This window comes from Dipodomys merriami, unplaced genomic scaffold, assembly GCF_024711535.1.
Source record: "Dipodomys merriami isolate MVZ:Mamm:240054 unplaced genomic scaffold, mDipMer1.0.p SCAF_63, whole genome shotgun sequence".
Classification (NCBI taxonomy): Eukaryota; Metazoa; Chordata; class Mammalia; order Rodentia; family Heteromyidae; genus Dipodomys; species Dipodomys merriami.
In genome coordinates this window covers 1254288-1267785 of record NW_027206213.1, presented here as the reverse complement: position 1 = coordinate 1267785, position 13498 = coordinate 1254288, and the positions used below count along the sequence as shown (strand labels likewise).

The 13498-nt window shown below is 39.4% G+C and overlaps 1 protein-coding gene across 1 annotated transcript; it reads right to left on the bottom strand.

Annotated features, from left to right (window-relative positions):
* Positions 1 to 4868: 4868 nt before the first annotated feature.
* Gkn2 (gastrokine 2) lies at positions 4869 to 11318 on the bottom strand. Its single transcript, XM_070004436.1, has 6 exons — positions 11292 to 11318; positions 9083 to 9136; positions 8540 to 8677; positions 6479 to 6589; positions 5751 to 5907; positions 4869 to 4951 (listed from the first exon to the last, which is right to left on the bottom strand). Exons 1-6 carry the CDS (start codon positions 11301 to 11303, stop codon positions 4869 to 4871), a joined length of 555 nt encoding a protein of 184 aa, XP_069860537.1. The 5' UTR covers positions 11304 to 11318.
* Between the last annotated feature and the right edge of the window lie 2180 nt (positions 11319 to 13498).

The following is a 13498-nucleotide window of genomic DNA, read 5'->3' as shown; positions in this document are numbered from 1 at the left end:
CAGAGCCAATCAGTAAGTATCAAGTAACACTGAGTCCTTCTAGGTCTGAATTTCTGAATGAAGGTGCAGGAATGGGAGCTGCTAGGAATGGCAAAGGCTGTAGAACTGAGAAAAATTGAGGCAACCAATGCACAGTGGGGTCCTAGGGCATGTATGCTCACTGAGTTAGCTCTGGCCTTGTACAGGCACATATCTATAAGGAATGGTTTATAGGCAGACTCCTCCAAGACAGGGCTGATCTCTCCAGCCAGCTTAGTGACATGACCAGAGATATTCTAGCAGCTCAAATGGGTTGCTGACAATCCAGGACAGGACCTGAGCATCCAGTGGGATGACATAATTGATATTTACTTTCCTCACCCTTAAGAAAGGTTTGTACGGTATTTTCACAATTTAAAAAAATGTTAAAAGAAAAAAAAAGAAATGTCTAATGACAAGAAAATATAAGGGAGGTGGAAGTCTGGCCTCGTGTGGCTTCCATTTGGACATGGTCTTTTTAGGCACCTGTCTGATATATTTCGCTTAACACTCCTATGGTATTCAGCCTAAACAACAGCATGGATAGGTTGACTGAGAAAAAAAAAAGGTAGTTCAGAGTTCTGCTTCCAAAATGGAACAAATATTATTTTAAAAAGTATAAAAATCAATAAGGGTAATACATCTCCAAGTAGTAAATATCAAAGCACACCACTAGTTTTTTTTTTTAAATAAGTTTTTCATTGTGAGAATACTGTACAGAGGAGGGGTTAGAGTTACATGAGCAAGGTAATAAGTGCATTTCTTACCCAGCATTGTTGTCTCCTCCTTTGTTTTCCCCCTACCATCCCTTCCTCCCATCTCCACAACTACACTCCTCCCTACCCCACCTAAATTGTAAAGTTTGTTTTTCGACATAGCGTCTTGTACATCTCATTGTTTCAATGGGTCCAATTTGTTTTTTCCCTTCCTCTCCCCAAATTATACTAACATCAAATAAAGTGAAAACAGAGGTTATACCACAGGGGAGGGACAAATAAAGCATCAAAAAATCACATGGTACCTTATAAATACGTTAGAAGCAATAGCAAGTAAGAAAAAACCACTTGTGTCCTTATCTTGGGGTTCATTTTGCTTAACATCACCTTATCTGACCATTTCTGCTTGTCTCAGACATATACTAGTTATTGCAAATAAGGGAAACCATGGGACCTATGTTTCTTTGGGCCTGCTTGCTTTACTTAATATAATTTTTTCCAAGTCTTTCCATTTCCTAACAAGTGGGGCAATGTCATTCTTTCTGATGGAGGCATAGAATTCTATTGTGTATATAACCACATTTTCTTGATCCATTCATCTACTGAGGGGCATCTGGGTTGGTTCCATAGCTTAGCTATGGTAAACAATGCTGCAGTAGATGGGCTGGTAGCTTTAGTATGGCCTTGTTTGTGACCATTTGGGTAAATACCCAAAAGTGGGATTGCTGGGCCATAGGGGAACTCTATGTGGAGTCTTTTGAGGAACCTCCATACTACTTTCCAAAGTGGTTGAACAAATTTACATTCCCACCAACAATACAGTAGGATTCCCCTCTGTCCACATCCCCTCCAGTATCTGTTGTTATTAAAGTTCTTGATTATAGCCATTCTAACTGGGATAAGGTGATATCTCAATGTTGTTTTGATTTGTATTTCTTTTATGGCTAGGGAGGTTGAGCATTTCTTCATGTGTCTATTGGCCATCTTTCTTTCCTCTTCAGAGAAGTTTCTCTGTAAGTCTTTAGCCCACTTATTTATTAGACAGTTGTTTCTTTGAGGATTTGTTATTGGGGGATTCAATTTTTTGAGTTCCAGGTATATTTTAGATATGAGACCCTTGTCTGTTGTATGTCTAGTGAAGATCTACCAGTCCATGGGCTTTCTATTGATCTTGCTAGCTATGTCCTTTGTCATGCAGAAGCTCTGCAGCTTCATGCAATCCCATTTGTCCAACCTTTTTTTTTTTTTGATTTGTTATGTTTCTGGGTCTTTATTAAGAAAATTTTGGGGAGGAAGTGGCGCTGTAGGTCAAGTGGTAGAGCGCTCACCTTGAGCTGAAGAGCTGAGGGACAGCGCGCAGGCCCAGAGTTCAAGCCCCACGACCGACAAAAAAAAAAAATTTCGGGGAAAAAAAGCAACTACAAAAGAAAAGAAAATTTCGGCCTGTGCCAAGGAGACCTAGGGTTTCTCCTATTCCATCCTGTAATGTTTTCAGAGTGTCTGCTTTGAGTTCAAGGTCTTTGATCCATTTGGAGTTGATTCTGGTGCAGGGTGATATATAAGGATCTAGCTTTAGTTTTCTACAAGTGATTAACCAATTTTGCCAGCACCATTTACTGAAGAGGCTGTCTTTCTTCCATTCAATTTTTTTAGCTCCCCTATCGAAGATTAGATGGCTATAGGTCTGTGGGTTCGTTGCTGGGTTTTCAATTCTATTCCATTGGTTCTGAGGTCTCTTCTTGTGCCAGTACCAAGCTGCTTTGATACACCACTAGCCTAACAGCCCTTACTGTTTCCCCACCTCAACTCTTCTACCCTTGACAAAGCAGTCAGAAGATGACTCATGTGAGCCATAGGGTCATTCCTAGGGACTTGTTAGGTTAAACTTAACTTGAAATAGGAGCTGAGAGGAACCTTTCTTTCTTGTAATGAAGCTGGGGGGCAAGACCTTGGGGTTGACAGTGTGTTGGCGCTTGCCCCTTAGAGAAGAACTATTGTAAGATGCTGAGGCTGACAGGTAGACAGGAGAGCTGAGATATGGGAAAATGGAGTCTAGCCACCATCAAGCATCTGGTTCCAGCTACACGAAGCAGAACATCCCTTTTGATTTGTAACTAGTTATATGAGACAGTAAACCCTTGTCAGCCTCAGTAAGTTTAATTTGGATTCCAACACTAGCAAACAACAAGGTCCCAGTTACAATACACTACCACTTGCTTGTCACTTTATTATATATTATTCACTGTTGTTATAAAATGTCTTCTATAAATGCCTCACTTCTCCACTACTTTTGGGAGGGAAGGAACTAGAGAATGAACTGAAGGCCTCATGATAGCTTGGCAAGCATTCTACCATTTAAATCATACCTCCAGTGCCTTTTCCTTTATTCTTTTCCCAAGCTGACTTAGACAATGATCCTCCCACCGCTGCCACCCCATACCAATAGCCAGTATGAAAGATGTGAACTTCCATGCCTACTTCGTTTTCTGAGATAAGATCACTGTAACTTTTTGCCTGGGTGGCCTGGAACCATGATCCTCCTATCTCCTATCTACCACCCAAGTAGCTAGAATTAGAAGGTATACACGATCACACTCAACCGAAAATAACTTTTAGCTTTGTACTAGCTTTGCTTTCATCTTCTTTCCTCAGTATATCTGTCCTGATGCTGGGGACATAATAAACACTTAAAACTATTCTCATGGGTACCTATCAAGAAGTAGAAGAACAGAAGCTGGATGTTGATAGGTCACACTGTCATACTAGCTATTATATTGAGAGGAACACAATTCCAGCCTGCGCATATGTAAAATCTTTTCTCAACTAGTAACTGGACACAGTAGCATGAGCCTGCCATCTTAGCAACAGTGGAAAACCTTAAATAGGAATAAGGTCTTTCAGGTATATATATGGCTGAGGGAAAAAAGTGAGACCCTATCTCAAAAATAACCAGTGTAAAAAAGGTTTGGAGGTATGACTCAGCACCTGTCTAACAAGTATGAAACCATGAGTTCAAACCCCAGTACTGCCAAACCAAACAAACACACAAAAAGATATTGATGAATAGTATTTAGAATCAAAGTAGTTGATGGCAGACAGGACTTCTTGTTAAAATATGACTGGCTAGGCACCGGTGGCTGATGCCTGTAATCCTAGCCACTCAGGAAGCTGAGATCTGAGGATCCCAGTTTGAAGCCAGCCCTGGCTGGCTCAAAAATTGGAAGTGGTGCTGCAGCCCAAGTGGAAAAGTACTAAGCTGGAGCATAAAGAGACTCAGGGACAGCACCAAGGCCCTGAGTTCAAGCCACACAGCCGACTACAAAATAAATTAATAAAATAAAATATGCCTTTGTTCTGAACTTGAAGGCAGTTAGCCAGACTCTATTGAGACCCCATGATTTAATCTGGAAAATTTCCCACATGGCACAGTTATTTTTTGAACTTGGAAGTTGCTTTTCTGTTGTCTGTTTACTTAGATCCTCAGTTAGGTTGCCATTCATATTAAAATTTTCAGCTAGGCATCATTCCCAGCTGTTAGATATATTCCTCCCTCCTTCCCTGTTCGCTCAAGTTCAACACACGTCTTAGTAGTGTTTAGTTAGGTGGAGTCTACTTCTTTGGAGAGTTAAATGTCATTGCGTAAAAAGCTGTGAATGGCCTCAAAAGCTGAAGGCTTTGTTACAGGGGAGAATTTCATTCATTTGGGCAGTCAGGTTGTTTGCTTTAAGGATATGCATTTCCTTCCTTCTTGCCAGTCAAAGTCAGGCTACCCAGTGCATTGGGACAGAGAAATGGGAAGCAGATTTGGTAGGAAAATGCAGCCAGAGATGGAGACCCAGGCCCAGATAGTTCATCTGCGGGTGACTCAGCCACATTAACAGAATTTTCATACATTATGCACCTTATTTGAAATGCTGGTGATTGTGTTCCATACATCAACATAAACATTCCTTGGCTTCCCCTTGTTGCTTTAAAAAAGAACAAAACCACTCACATATCTCTGTAAATATAGTCTGTATGCTTTATTATTGAGTCTCATAATTAGGTGGGATACTGAGAAAAAATTTGATTTGGCATCTGAATAGAAACTAGAGGCATATCTCTCTGAACCGATGGAAATGGTAAGCTAATCACCTAAACATGAGCACCTGCACAGATGGAAATTCCAAAGATGCCCAGCAGCCCAGCCTTTGCACAAACTCCAGCACCAGTGTTATCTGGAAAGGAGAAAAGGTTTTCAAGAAAGGCTTAAAAATATACTAGGGGACAACAAACCAATGCTTTTTAAAATGTATTGACATTACCAAAGATTTTAGTTATATCTGCATTGCCATGAATCATAATATATTAAACAAGATTGACAAATTCCTGGAAGTATTGGCTAAATCCTGGTTGATGGTATGATATTCTGTTTAGGTGGCATAGCTTTGTGCCTTTATAAGTGATCATGAGCACTTACTTTAATTTGTGGGTAGCAGAAATACAATGAATACTAATCTTTTTCTCTTCATCTACGTTTAACTATGCTGGAGGGTTCCATCATCATCTGTTGAGTCTGGCTCATTTAAACACTTAGTAATATTCAGTAATGACTCCAGTCCACTATGTTACCTGGAAGAATCAAGACTTTTCTTCTCTTGCAGTATATTTTGCTTATTCTTGCCTGCGCTAATCTGGTCCTAGATTCTAAGAGCTTTTCTTAGTGTATCTTCAAAAGATGCTATTCTAAGGGCTCAGAAAACTTTTTTTTTTCCTTTTCCTCGATACAAAGAATATTTTGCTATTCCATCAACTTTTCCATTAGACTATGTGTCCCAAGGAGGCAGACTTTTAGTCATTTTGGTATTCCTAACAATGAACACAATCACCATACTTAATAGGTACTTAACTCCTCCAGTCAACTACACTGAGTCATATTTTGACTTTTTGTGTGTTTCACATAGCACCTGGCAAAGTTCTGGTTACATAGGAGCTTTCAGAAAACATCTGTAAGAGGAATGATTTATTAGTACTCACGTGATTTTTCAACCAATTTCCCCTCATACAAGGGGATGTGTTCACAGAGTTGCTTAATGGGTGACCCAAACAAGAACCAGTCCACCTTGGCGATCAGAGATTGCAGTGGGTTGTACTTGACCCAGGTGTACTCGCTGGAGGTAATGGTTTTCATCATCTATTCCAGCATAACAAAACACAGCATGAGATAAATTGGTAACTCTAACAGATCTTGTTTTAAGTTGTGAAGGTTTTTCTCCTCAAATTACTAGACAGAAGACAGCCAAGTCACCCTCTTTCTGACCTCTCTGTCTGTGAATGAATTTTGTTATGTGCCAGTGTTATTTTACTGCTATTGGCAATGAAGCCCAAAGTCCACCTCTAAAGGAGACACAGATGCAAAGTTGGGAGGAGGCTAAACCCCAGATGTTTAGCCCCTGTGCAGTGTTCATGTTCAATTGTTCACACAACTGTATGATTTCTCTTTTCATCATCATATCATCGAATATTATACATTTACTCCCATTTCCAGAATGTATGGCAAGCTCAAGGATTTAAGGATGTAAGGATGGAAATCCAGCTGAGGTATCGTCCTCCTCTTTCATAGATAGATGGGTAGACAGACAAAAAAAACAGACAGACAGATCCTTTAATGATGTGAGTACATGATCCATGGCAAATCATAACAGGTTCTTTCTCCTTCATTTCTCCACAGTTACCCATATTGCTTAGCTCTGACTCCAAATTACCTGCTTCTCATAGATGTACCGTTGGAGTTTGTCCAGAGCAGGGATGGCTTTATGGTCCATCTTTAGGATGTAGCAGGCTCTTCGGGAGAGCACCCTGGAGGCAATGTAGCCCTGAGGAAGCAAAAGCACAGTTACTAGCCCTCTGCAGTTCCTGGGTTCTGAAAGTAATGATACTTGAACCTTGTGCAGCAAATGAATGTCATTGTTTTTCAATCTCCAATCAGCTCTGTCCACTCATCTTTGATATGGTATTCTAATATGTTGACTTAACTTTTCAACCTCATTTGAAATTGTGCCAATTTACACCTGCACTTAATGCTACAGAATCAAGATCTGAAGTTGAGAGTTTGAAAGGCTGAGGTATGGCAGCTGTCTCTTTCAAGTGACTTTATTCAGCCTTATCTGAAATTGAGAAGTGAATATTTGTTTGGAAGTACTAGAGCTTGAATTCAGAAACTCATGCTTGATCAGCAGGCCCTCTTCCACTGGAGCCAATGTGGCAGCCTTGAGAAATGAAACCTTCCTCAGAACTGTGTTGTATATCATATGAACTAGTCATTGTATGGTTATTTAAACTTCAATTCCATAAAAATATTATAATAATGTAAGATAAATAAAATAAAAATATAAGAATATCTCATCAGACATTCCCAGTGCTCAGTAACTGCAAGTGGCTCAACACTCCCCTATTAAAAGCACAGATATAGAACAATTGCACCTGGCAGAAAATTCTGTTGGCTAGTACTAACTCTGGAATTCTCTAGAACTCTCTAGAACTCTATACCTATTGTACCCTCAACCCAAACATGCATGCTTCATCTGTTCTCCCTTCTTTACTATCTTCTCCCCATCTCTTACTCTATCCATTCCCCACTGCAAACTCAAGCAGGCTGGAGAGGGATGTGCTGGAGAAAGCTGGGATTGGAAGAGGAATGGAGGGAGGGTGAGGGTTTAACTCTGTCCACTGAAGTTTCATTTTGAATAAAAATATTCTATGCAGAGTTTCAAATAATTATATGCCCTTTAAGGTTGTACCTAACAGAAATCTTTCTAGCTCCTATTTTTCAATTTTCATAAATTTCCAGTTCTGAAAAAAAAGTCTGAAAAGAAGGTTGGAAGTGGCTTAAACCAAATCATTACCATTTGATTTTTTATGCTACTTCTTGGAATTTCTAGGCCAAATGCTTAAAATAATTTTACTACCATTTCCTTTTAAACTGTATCTTTCAGAGATTCACTTTTTTTAAATGTGCTAAGGAACTTCCAACACTAGTGGGAGATAGCCTGTGAAGATTTTACTAGGGAGAAAAGGAAGGGGGACAAGATAATCAAGTTTAAGCATTGAGTGAGATAAGCAACAGCATACTAGTATCCATAGTAGTTAGTACTGGCGCCCTGCCACAAATAAGAAGTGAATGAAGGACAGGTTTCTTAAACTTTTGGTTAATACTTGGAAGTAGTGCTGTAGCTCAACATGGTAGAGCACTAGCCTTGAGCAAAAAGAGCTCAGGGAGAGCACCCAGGCCCTAACTTCAAGCCCCATGACCAATAAAAGAAACCTTTTGGTTACTAAATTTTAGAAATGCCTTCTTAGAAAGAACAAAACTATCACATATACAGAATTAATGTGTGTGGATATATGATATATATGTTCTCTAGATTTCTGCTATTTTGCAATCTTTTTCTGCACAGTTTCATATTGGAGACTCATATTTATTTATTCATTCATTCAGCCAACACATTTTTTCAGAATCTATATGATAGCCATTGCTTTGGTCATTTTACTACTTACTTTCAGGGTCTGTAATGGGACAACCTCATCACCTTTCCAATTTCTACCCCAAAAGATCATACAAATGAATTTTTTCTTATCTTTTTCCCCTTAGATATAGTGTGTCAATCAATCCCTTGGTTACTTAGAAGTTTTGAAAAGCAGAAGTGAGGAAAATGGTTTTTTTTAATTGTAAAGATCTTAGAATTTAAATATATGGTAAATAATTATTTCTTTGCTTTTTAATAAAGCTGTCTTGAAAAGTATAAAATAATCCCTTAGCTGCTTACATGTTTATAGTCAAAAATTGTGGTAGAAGAGCAGGATCCTGCATGGATATCAACAGTGGCAGTATTTTCTTGGTTGTCAATTGTCACTGTCTCTTGAATGTTGCCCCCACTGTTGCTTGGGCTGAAGACATTATAAACCTAGAATTGACAACAAAGATATGAATTTTTCATAAACTACATACATTGAAAGGCAGCCTTCCCAGCAAAATAAGACATTCTACTTGCTATCAGCTATACTGAAGGCTCACTTTTCCACTGGGATCTCAGTCCAAAGCCCATGCTAACATAAGAGTACAAAGCTTTTTCCACCCAGTCCATGCTGCTATATAAAGAAGCAGGACATCAAGAGAGAAATCAGATTCAACACTCTGTAAAGCCATGGGTTCCATATGTGAAGGTGTCACAGTTGGAGAGAAATAACAACCCCATCATTTCCATTGTTGGTGATTTGTGGAATTCCACAAATTTATGGACTCTTTATAGCCTTTCAGATTATTTTCATCTCCCTTTTCCTCTCCCAACATCTCAAAGGAAACAGCTCACCTCATATCCATGAGATTGTAGCCCAGAGATGGTCAGCACCGCCAGAAATGCCACCTGAAAAACAGACCAGCCACATCCATTCCCTAGGGGGTAGTCACTGAACACAGGAACAGTAGGGGCACTGGAAGCCTAGGGACACTCATGAGTGGCTATGGAGGATCCACATGGAAAATGCACACAGTCACTCGCTTAACAGACATTTTTGAGTTCATGCCATCAGTCAGACTTGTGGTTTTCCCTCTGCCACCATTTTCTAACTCTTCCACATCTTCACCAACTAGATAAGAGGAAAGCTTTGCCTGGCACAGGTGGCTTGCATAATCCTAGCTACTCAGGAGGCTGAGATCTGAGGATCACGGTTCAAAGCCACCCCAGGAAAGTCCATGAGACTCTCATCTCCAATTAACCACCAGAAAACCGGAAGCAGCACTGTGGCTCAAGTGGTAGAGCACCTGCCTTGAGCTGAAGAGCTTGGGGACAGCACCCAGGCCCTCTGATCGACTCCTGCCGCCCCCCCAAAAAAAGATAAGAGGAAAGCTTGGGACAGATGAGGTGAGAGAAAGTATTCATTTTACAGTTGAAATACAATGGTGTGATTCATGGTAGCTTTAGATTATAGTGACTGTTATGTGTTCTGTTTGGAAATTCAGTTTTTAATTCCTGAAGACAGAGAGTAAAACATTTAAAAGACTTATGAGGGAGGGCTGGGATGTAGCTCAGTGGCAAAGCGCTTGCCTAGCAAGTGCAACGTCCTGGGTTCGATCCCCAGTACCAAAAAAGAAAAGACAAAAAAAAAGACTTATGAGGGAGACAGACACAAGGAGTCTTTAAGAGAAACTATGAAAGTAGGATTCTGGGGAGCATGGTTGACTTTGGAGACTAACATCAAGAAAACCCTCCATGTTCTGCTACAACCCATTGCTAAGTGATGCTGTCTAGATGTGCTGGGCTTATAGGCTGTGAGTTGAAATGCAGGTACTTTGGATATTTTGCTGTGAGAGTGACACTGGTTTGGTAATTTCTCTTCTGAATATTGTACTAAACTGCTCTATCATTGCTAGCTACTGATGGAGGGGGGTTGTGAGAAGGACAGATATTTTTAAGAACTGTCAATGAGATATTTCTACCTTCCTTTGTGTTCCTCTCCTAAAGTTTCTGTTCTGGTGCATGGGGTTAGGAGCATCTAATTAAGTCCTGTTTGCAATTATCCAGCATGGTTACGTATGCAGGGACATGTCTTCTCTACCCTATGCCAGCTCTAGGAACTGCTGATATTCCCATATAAGAATAAGAGTTTGAACAGGATGATGGACTAACCATTTCCATAGATGACCAGAAACGGTTTGCTACCCAAATAATTTCCCACCCAACACCACAATTAACAACACATTGTGGTTATAAGTTTGTACTTTAGGTTTGAGTCTTCTCTTGGAAAATTAAGAGACCTCCTAAGATTTTTCCTTTCTCTCTTAGCAGATGAATAACAACAAAAGGCAGAAACTGGGGGAAGAGACTGCATTCTAGATCACAGCATAGTCTACTGTTCATGGGCAAGGCAGTTCATAACCATGGAGGCTAGAACCAGATGGAAGGGTAAGGCAGCCTTAGAAAGAATTTTAACATGATGACGTTATGACGTTATGATGACTCTCTGCTGGCTTGATTGCTCTGATAAGTAGGGCCTAACATAGATAATTTGCATCCTAAATCACAAGGTGGGAAAAATCACATTCTTCTGTGCCTCACTCTCCTCAGTTATAGAATGAAGATAAGGCTACTTGGCTTTTAAGGTGAATGCAACAAACAAATTATATTATCCATGTGAAATTCTTAGCTTAGGACTTAGAATGTATTTGGAAAACCATAGCTGCTGTTATTACTACTAATAGTATTATTTTTCAATTACTGTAATTCAATTGGAGATAAGAAACACAATTGTTCTAAAATGCCTAAAAGAAATTATTTTTCAAATAAAAATTTTCTACTTCCAATTTTTTTCTTTATATTCTCTTAGCAAGAATCTCAAAAAAACAAACAACTGACACAAATATCCAACTTAATATTCAGCTCTATTCCTGCCAAGCACACAAAGCTTAAAAATATGCATAGTATTTGCTAAAGGCCCCTAAAATCCATGATATACTAGACATGAGCATTCATTCCAAGAGAATCCACCACAAGAGAATCAAGAAACACAACAAATACTCACAAGGATTTTCATTTTGTCTGCAGGGAAGAAGGTGCTAGAGCAACTGAAGCAATCCAATATGCCTTCTATCCTTTATATTGGTTTTAAGACATGGAAATTTCTTTTCTCAGTGATGACATCAGAAAGATCATGACATACACACACCCTAGCAAACTCTGGTATCAGAACTGAGCTCCTGATATCAACACAGTTCATTAGTAATGAAAATTCACCACTTGGTCACTCTACAAATATTCCTTGCTTATCAGTTCTATGCATACTGGAGATTTCTATTCCACCCTTTAAAAATATTGCAAAATACTCATTCTAAACATATAGGCAGGTAAGCACATAGTCCTAGAATCTCCTCCTGAATGCTAAATCCTTTCTTATAACTGAATTGGGCTTCCACTCTACAGCTTTTCATCTCTGTCTTGTTTGTTGGTTCATCTACCTCAAAGGGATGACATGGATCAAGATATATTGTATTCATAAACTACTTTAGTGAATGGCCACTGCTTCGTGCAACTACTTAAAAATAATAATTTAAAAGAAAAGACTAGATATGAGATGTGAGACCAGAGGTGTACAATGTCTGGGAGCTCTGCTTTGAAAACAAGCAGCCTCTGATTTAATTTCTTCTTCCCTTTTAGAGTTGGCAACAATTTTCAACAATTTACAAGGAGCAAGGTGCAGAATTACCAGGACAAACCAATTTATAATGAGCCTTGACCAAATGTCCATGGAATCTATGTGCTTTATATCGCCAGTTACCTTTAGGAACTTGGAGAAATTCTCAGGTATAAGAAAGAGATAAACATTAATTTGTATAAAGTATCTAGCATTACAGTTAGAAAGATTTAATTAAGATTAAGATGGGATGAAGAAGGAAATTTTTTAATGCCATGGTAAATTGTAAACTATTGAAAATCACCACCATGAGCGAAGAGATAGCACAAACAATATTGTTGCTGAAACAACTTCCTCACTACTATCCCTTAGAAATATAATAATAGAGATTTTAAAAGATGGACATCTTAGTGTGGAGGGGTATCTAGTTCAGTGGAATTTACCTATACTGAGTGCTCTCCTGGGGTAGATATAAAATATGCAGTTTTATCAAATCTTTCTGAGATCAAAGCAGCAGAAAGGCTCTCAGTTTTATAGCACACTTACAATTGTGCTGTCATATGTGACTCCAGAGACGAAAGAAAGAAAGAAAGAAAGAAAGAAAGAAAGAAAGAAAGAAAGAAAGAAAGAAAGAAAGAAAGAAAGAAAGAAAGAAAGAAAGAAAGAAAGAAAGGGCAAGCAGTCAAGTGTTAGGCATGAATGCTGATGGAAGTATTATGCCTTCCTCTCTGCTTATTTCCTTCCTGACTTAATAGCTCTGAGTCTATAAATCTAATGATGATAATAGCATTTATAGAGCTTGTGATCCATCTCAGCCTCTTCTAAACACTGCATACATTGATTTATTTGATCCTTACAGCCCTTCAAGTCACCTTCTAGTCTGCTCTGTTTTACAGATAGAAAAATCAAAGGACAGAGAAGTTAACTCTCTGCCCCCAAAGTCACACAACTTCTAAAGGCCAGAGTTGAGATTGGAGCCTACTCTGACTCCACTGTCCACCCTTTCAACCATAAGAATTGTGTCTTTTCCACTTAGTTGCTGGGTAACTGTAACTTCTTGCCTTGCCAAGATGGAGGCATTTGCAAGGAGGCTTCTCTTTCCAGAATGTTGCTTGACAGAAGGGACAGATGAGGAAATTGTCAGGCCTACCTACTAGCAACTCAATAGCAAAAACTTTAACAGCGAGAACGAGAAGCTGTGTGTGTAAAACTTTCTATAAAGGACTCATCTCAAAGTTCTCCTGTCCAGCATGGGTATGACAGTCCTATGTTGAGTGTACCTTGGATCTTCGGTGTAGGAGGTGGTCTGAGAAAGGGTGCAGACATGTGAACTTCTAACACTTTCATGGTGTCTTCTGATTGAAAGAGTTGTTTATAATCTCCCCTGACATGCACACAACAAAGCTATTCAGGAAACTGAAATCTGAAGGTTGTGGTTTGAAGCCAGCCCAGGCATGAAAGTCTATGAGACTCTTACCTCCAGTTAACCATGAAGTGGAGCTACAGCTCAAGTAGTAGAGCACCATTCTTGAGTGAGAAAGCTAAGGGTCAGAGCCCAAGCCTTGAATCAGAATGCGTGCATGCGCGTGCACATACCC

Coding starts and splice junctions, on each gene's coding strand:
- Gkn2 (XM_070004436.1), bottom strand. Junction 8,678..9,082: donor TACAATCTCATGGATATGAG/GTGAGCTGTTTC, acceptor TGTCAATTCTAG/GTTTATAATGTCTTCAGCCC. Junction 4,952..5,750: donor GAAATTGGTTGAAAAATCAC/GTGAGTACTAAT, acceptor TCTCCTTTCCAG/ATAACACTGGTGCTGGAGTT.